Here is a 7,711-nt window from a genome sequence, read left to right as displayed (position 1 = left end):
AGAAAAGGAGAATAAGCCTTACCAATGGAAACAGTGAGGGCACTGAGATGAGTCTGCATAATTAGAACTTATGAAATAACTCTTACCTATACCTTCAGTTTCCCCCAGTTTATCAGTCTCTCTTTCCTTGTCTAGTCACTTCTCCACAATTTATTGCCTTTTGTTAAATCCATAAGGCTAACCACTTCTGCGAGTTTTTCTCTTCTTTCCCATGAAGCCCCCATGCACATAAAATTAAAAATGTTAGTATCAATAAAAGTTATAAACTTTTCCTATTGTCTTTCGTCAGTTTAATTCACAAGTCTCACTCACTAACCTAAGCAGGTGGGAGAAGAGTTTTTTTCCCCCCTATAGTCCCTAGCCTTCGGAAAACAGACACTACTTTTTCAAGGACCAAGGTACATTTGCCCTATGTATTTCTCAAACATAGTGAGGGGGTGGTCAAGTGGATGGCACATGATAAATCATCGCCAACATTCCTCACTCCCTGAGCTTTGCATTATTCCAATGAATTTCTAACATATAGCTCATTTTAATATTGGCCACCAGTGATTTCAGATTTTAAACAATTGCCAAGTCATTAAAGCTACCTCTCACTGTTGAGCTTTATCTTTAAATTAAGAATTTCTAGTAAATGCACCTATATTAATAATTTCAGTCCAATCTAAAGGTATGTTTCTTTCTTCTTTGCTTAGCACTCTTAGATCTATTCCTACACATTTCTGGAGGTAAAACTAGCCAAATCCTATCATTCTAAGCTATCTCCTCCCAAGGTAGATTTTGTACTTGTCTTCCTGAGACATGCTCTGTTCTAATTATCTTTACAGATCTGATGGCACTAAAAGAGTAGATGGCAGGTATAAGGAAAATCAGTATCCCTTGGAAAGTAACTACCTTGGTTGAAGCCATTACAGGATCTCGAGCAATAAAGAACTGAGGTCATCTGACAGGGGAAGAGAGCTGCCTTTGTCAGCCAGCAATATTTAATGGGATTTAGAGATTCAGGTTCTCAGATTCATCTCAATCTAAATCTTCATTCCAATTCTTCAGGTCCTCCTCCTCCCCCTACTTTCCTAATTAGTACCACAACTTTCACTTAGGAAACTATCGATGTTGTGAATTTGTAAGTTGTAATTCTGCAACCCACTTTGGATCATCACCCCTTTTTTCCCCCTGAAGTTCTGCAGGGCAATTAGAAGCAATGATCTCACTCAAACTCTTTCTCATTTTCATCATAATATTACCATGCAACTGTCACTTGTTCAAAGACTTTGCTTACAATGATTTCATTCTATGAGGCCATATGTGAAAAATTCAGCTATTTGCTACATGGAAAACAGTATCCCATTTCCCAATGGTCATTATCACTGCCTGTAAACTCAACTAGTTCAGTAACCAATTTCATATTATCTTTGTTTCCTGATCAAATTTTAGCACTGAATACTTAATTAGATAAGGCTCACTGCATGAAATAGACACTACTCAGGTATTTTGAGCAGAGTGCTTTAATTCAAAAGATTAGATTACTGGTAACTTGAAGGAATGAGTCAGAAGGCCACCCCTAGTCTTTGACTTCAAATTAGTATGACTACATCCACCATGATCACTGTCTCCATTACCACTACCTGCATTTACAAAATCAGTGTCAAGATAGTGGATCACGGGGGATCCCTGGGTGGCGCAGCGGTTTGGTGCCTGCCTTTGGCCCAGGGCGTGATCCTGGAGACCCAGAATCGAATCCCACATCAGGCTCCCGGTGCATGGGGCCTGCTTCTCCCTCTGCCTATGTCTCTGCCTCTCTCTCTGTGTGACTATCATATAAAAAAAAAAAAAAAAAAGATAATGGATCACGTAATTCAGCTGTTGCCAACACTTACGTCTGTAAGGAGCCCACTTATATAATTGCATTACCACAGAAGGATGACATCCACCTCCCTTATGACTTCCAAAAATTTCATGAGTGCCTCATGTTGACAAAACCTAAATTTGTGAGGGAATCAGAAATGTAATTTCTAGTTTATATTTTAAGCTCTAACACTGGAGGAGTGAAGAAGGGAGAGATATTGAAGGGATAGAGATGGATTCATAGAACCAATAAATATCTAGCACACTAATCTACAGATGGTGCTGGCTTTCTGAAGTAGTTAATATTTAGGGTAGACTCTAGTATGTAAACTCCAAATCTCAACTGTAATTAGAAATGAGAAATGTGTTTCCCGAATTCATCTTTCTGCTCTTTTTGCCTCATAGGTTCCCATCCTCCTTTTCTTTCTGGAAAAAATACCAGACCCCACTTTTACATAGGCTGACAGTAATAATTCAAGTGTAATGAAAACACTTAAATGTTGGTGAATAAATACAGCTTTCAAGAGCAGCTATTTGTTCTTTTGTGACCATGTATAACACCTTTATTAAATTTTCTCTGAGGAATGAACTCAAATATATTTTAAACCAACTGTGCACATAGAAGTGATAAACCCTAACTGCATAATATGCTTATAAAAATGTAAACATTGTATTTGATTCTCAGATTTATTAACAAAATTAGAACACAAGCCACTTTCAAAGGTGTCACTAACATAATTCTACCTTCTGTGCAAGACTCATAACTTACCACCCTCTCATTACCAAATAGCTGGGTAATCATTATTCTTGAAAGACTGGTTCTTAGGATAGCTTCCTCACAGGGAGGAGAAACTCAGTTTAAATATGATGCATCAGAGATGACAAAAAAGGAATTTCAACTGGGTGCTTTGCTTTTTCCCAAAGACAAATTCAAAGAAAAGTCTTAAAGCGGAGGAAAAGAGCACCTAACTGGCTTCTCTCAAATTGCAGGAAAGGGATTCAGGGATTCTTGGAGACTGAGTATATGGAATATGCATGTGGACTGACAAATTCTCTTTACACTTCACAGTCTTGTACTTAAACTGAAAAATACCCAATAATTTCCAATAATTCCCTTTTTAGAAAGGACTGTATTATTTAAACCTTCCAAGATTTTTTTGTTTTAGAATGGCTTTTAATTTGGACATATTCTCTGTGTAGATGTTCAATTACAATGTGACCTTCTGGTAGCTCCATTAGATTATTATAATTAGGTAGATAGATATCAAGTGATGTGTTTTAGCATGTATTTATTCTCAAAGGAGATACTACTTTAAGGACACAATCCCTGGGAGAACCTCACCTATGAGAGTGAGAAAAAGAGAAAAAATTCTGTGGGATTCCTATTTAAAACCGGATAGATCTCCAAGGAATGAAAGTATGAAGGAAATTTGTTCACATGTGGACATGTAAACATGTCTTCATGAGGTAAAATGAAAAAGACAAAGAGAAAAGGAGATTTAATTACTAGGCCTTTTTTTCTTAACAGGTAAGAAAAAGTTTAATTTCTCCAATTTCTCTAGCAAAACCTAGAGCTAGAAGTCTAAAAGAACATCAAGGTGTATCTCAGATCATCCCTTACAAACCTAAAATTCTTATAATCATCTAAAGACAGCTGATTGAGTTCTTCATAACTCACATGGTCTTTTACTGATAAATTCTAAAATCTGTCTTCATCTGAGTAGTTCTATATATCAATTATAATTAACTTCTACCTCTGAATCCCCTTCAGAAATGTAAAGTCATGTTACATACTATTTTTATAACTTAAAAAAAAAGTATGCCTTTCAATTCACGGCTGTGCCTTTCCTCAATAATTTAAGAGGGAAATTAGGAAATTTGGGAGACAATGAGGGAAATCAACTTCTAATACTTATATGATCTTGTAGTGTTTTGAAATAATGAATGTTTATATTCCCCTGCCTCTTCATAACTGTTTCTTTGGTTCAGATGGCATCTGCCTAAATAACACCTAAGATTAAGCTAAAATACACTATGAAGGACTTGCTTTCCAAGGTGACTTGTCAAAATTGTTTGCATGCTGAGGAGGCAAGCGACCAGTCTCATGAAGCAGGTCTTAAGTTCCTGTGTGTGTAGCTCAACATCTCAGCCCTGCTAGCCCTATCTACCACCCAGCAGGATCCCAAGTCGACCTACCTCACCCAGGTCTGTACTTAGCACTCCTCTTGAGCTCCTATATAATCTACGGCCCTCTTTTTCTCCATAAAGAAGACAGTGTTAGGAATTCAGCTGGCTGAGTGTTAGGCTACAACAAGACAAGAGCTGAGAGAACAGGACAGCTCAGTATGATGTTGCATTCTCGCAAAGGTGCCAATTATCAGTACATAATGCCTGGATTGTTGTATTATCAGATGGATAGTGTAGCAAAAATCACCTCTAGGTTCTCTTTCATACTTACAGGATAACTGAGTTGCACATATGGAACAAATCTGTAAATTAAAATATTCCTAATAAACTATGAAACCACTAGACTCCATGTTCTAAAATGTGAATATAAAAGTCCATATGAAAATATTTTTGAATACCTAGGAAGTGTGCAGAAAGAGAAAAAAAAAGAGAATGACTAAGTTAATAATGCTAAAAGTGAAATCAGTCATCAGTGTCCATCAGCAAAATGAAATCAAGAGTAACACAGAAAAGAGAAAAAAGAAGAGATACAGTCATCCATAATTCTATTGGAAAATGCACTGTCATCTGCCTAAGGTATTTCTAGCCATTTCAAGTATGTTAAAAATTCCATTTTCTGTGCATGAAAACATTTCTTTAGTTAGTGACAAAATTTTACCAAAAAAGGACGCAGTTCCCCTCCATGAATTTTTAGGTATGAGGCATGCAACTCAGTGTGATGACTGAGGAGAAATTATGAAAGTTATCAGAACAGGCTATACATCACAGATTAAAGTCATCCAAGATAATGAACTTTAAAAAGTGTAGTAAGAGCTGAATGATCTAACGTAAGATCACAAGAGCTCTTCCACTTTATTCTTGGAACCAAAAAACCCACAGCATTAAAAACTGCTAAAGCTTACATTTGAAATGACAAGAGTAGTTTAAAAGAAAATTATACGTTTTATGTCTGGATCCAAAAGATCTTCCAAAGAGGACTAACTTTTAAAGTAAAAATATGCCATCATTAAAAAATAAGCTTTTCTCCAGAAATTTTAGGCACTCTAAGTTCTAGTTTCACATCTTTTCTACATTAGAAATTGGCAGCAAAAAAAAATTTACAATATTAACAACTGAATCAAATAAACATCTAGCAGATAATTTATGTAATAAACTGATTAACAAAAAAAAAACATTTTTCCCACAGCAGTTGTATATTTATTGTGCTAAAATCAGGTAGCAGGGAATGAAGAGGTCTGGGGAACCAGTACAGAATGTTCACAAAGATTTACAAATCTCTAGTCATTACACACCGAGCAGCTAAGACAAAGGTGCTGAATCCTCTCAGGCCAAACTATTTTAAATGTTGCAAATATTCTATATTTCTCATGACTGCATGCCTTTGGGGAAAAGTGTAATTTTAATGCACAATAAATATTTTATAGTTTACAAAATACTCTAAAATAGTTCGTCTGCACAAACAGCATACATCCTGTACATGCAGTTTTGACATGTTGAGATAACTTAGAAATATTCATGCTTTTTTTGTTGTTGTCACATTTTCTTTCTCTATAATGATCCCTGGTCAACATCCCCTAACAATTTAACCAATGTAATAAAACAATGTACAAGTTCTCTTTCCTAGTGTATTTCCAGTTGTTCATTTATATTACATGAAACACTCCATTTACACATAGTAAACTTCATTTTCTGGTTCTGACTACTCTTCACTTTAATTCATTTTGTGTCTTAATAATTAACACCTTGTAACAATCATACACTAAATTTAATGATCTTTAGCACCAAGGAGTCAAGAATATTGCACCAAAATGGGTTTATACTTCATATCTAGTTAATAAATAAGATCTTGCAACTTTGTTATAAGGAAAATATCACTCCAAAATTAATCACATTGAAAGAGAAGGATAGTTTCACAGAAAAGTTGGGTGTATGCTATTTGTTAAAAAAAAAGAAAAAAAAGGCAAAAAAAATACTAGCGGATTCGAAAGCTAATAGTAAAATTTACATTAGAGGACTCCTTGATTTTTTAATTAAAATTTATTTAATTTTAAATGTTCTTTCCAACAGAAGAGGTAGGTATATTTCCACATATGAAAAATCGGTAACAGCCACAAATCAAAACAAGGAAAGCCTGATAAAAATCAACATACTCTCTTCTAACAGCACATAAATGTAACTCTTTTCTGATGTTACTTATAAAGATATGAGTTGTTTCATGTTCCAATCAGACAATAATCCTAATTTTCATAATATACTTCTGATAGTAATAGGAGTATTGAAAGGCTGTCTTTTCATCAAAAATTGTTTCCCACAGTGATTTGTGCCGCAAGTCATGGTGACCTTTGGGTCACTAGACAGGATTTTACTGTAATTCTTATTTTCACCAACACCATCATCGTCAAGCCTCTAAGAGTCTACAGAGATCATCAGATTCTTTAAATTTAATTACAACCAAAAGGGTATATTCAGACTAGAGGTGGAGAGATTTGACCATACCAGTCAGCAAATGAATTCAAATGTGCAAATTTTAAAGTATCTACAGTTCCAGCTTTGGACTAGAAAATGTAAGGTAACTGATTGTAATCAGTAGGTAATAGTAATTTAGCCAAAAAATTCATACTGTGTTTCTGTGATCATCAGACTGAAGAATGACTGTATATAAGATACATGAAAAATGTCATGCATTAGACAAACGGATGTGAACAGAGGGAGAGCCTCCAAAGTCACATAATGATTGCTTTGGTCTGGACGACAACAAGGCTAATAAAAAAAAAATGTTTAAAATAAAACTTCATAAATAAAACATCCGGGCATTGTATTTAACACTTTACTCTATCTAAAGGTTACTAAGACATAGAGCACATTTGCCTTTTTCTCCCCACCCCCAAAACCCTCATTTGCTTGTTTTCCCTGAAATTTTATATGAAATGGGAGCTTCCTCACTGTCAACAACAGTTAAGGCCCAGTTCAATTTACTCTCCTTTCGCTTTTCCATTTTTCTGCTTTTTTCCATTTTCTATCACTAGTTGTTTCTCTGATTTGCTCACACCATTTGCTGAAATACCATTCACAGCTGTTTTTCCAGTTTTTGCTTTCTTAGGCTCTTTGTATGTCCGAACATAGAAGTTAAGAAAGAGAAATATGAAGCTGATTGCATAGGCGATGAGAGCCCAGTGCATCCATTTTGGGAAGGGGCAATCAGTGTAAAGAGACAGCGCCGTGTGCCCAATGGTCACGTGGAACTGAACCTGAAAAACAAAACAATGTAGGATACGTTTACTGTGAACAGTGAGTAACTTCACCAGAATCTTCTATTTAGCTAAGATAGGCCCAAATCTTGCCACAGTGTCCAAAGTTTCAATAGCTCTTTGGCTTCCATGCCTGATTACAGCTCCCTCTCATCAGGCTGCAGTTCAGATGTCATCCCCTCAGGAAGAGCTTCCTGCCAGCTAGGACAAAGGATCTCCATCCGGCTGGCCTCTCAACCCCATTAATGAGGGCTTTCGTTTTATGTGGGTTTTTTTCTTTTTAACAATTACAATTATCTGTAATTCTTAACTTCTTCATTGTCCATCTTTCCACTAGTATATAACTTCAGAGGGTAGGGTTCTGTGTTGCTCTCTGAGGATTCCTGAGTCCTTAGCACAGGGTCTGGATTCAATGAATAATTTGTTGGATA

The 7,711-nt window shown here is 35.8% G+C and overlaps 1 protein-coding gene across 2 annotated transcripts in view; it reads right to left on the bottom strand.

The window, feature by feature from the left end:
- Nucleotides 1-5,206: 5,206 nt before the first annotated feature.
- The window catches only part of ELOVL4 (ELOVL fatty acid elongase 4), a 31,475-nt gene continuing 28,970 nt past the window's right edge, over nt 5,207-7,711 (bottom strand). For both annotated transcript variants that reach the window (XM_072832260.1, XM_072832261.1), the window contains exon 6: nt 5,207-7,280. In XM_072832260.1, coding sequence (XP_072688361.1) covers nt 7,005-7,280 — 276 coding nt within the window. In that variant the 3' untranslated portion in view covers nt 5,207-7,004. The remainder of the gene's footprint in view (nt 7,281-7,711) is intronic.

The sequence above is a fragment of the Canis lupus genome, chromosome 7 (assembly GCF_048164855.1).
Source record: "Canis lupus baileyi chromosome 7, mCanLup2.hap1, whole genome shotgun sequence".
In the NCBI taxonomy this organism is placed as follows: Eukaryota; Metazoa; Chordata; class Mammalia; order Carnivora; family Canidae; genus Canis; species Canis lupus.
This window is presented reverse-complemented; position numbering and strand designations above follow the sequence as displayed.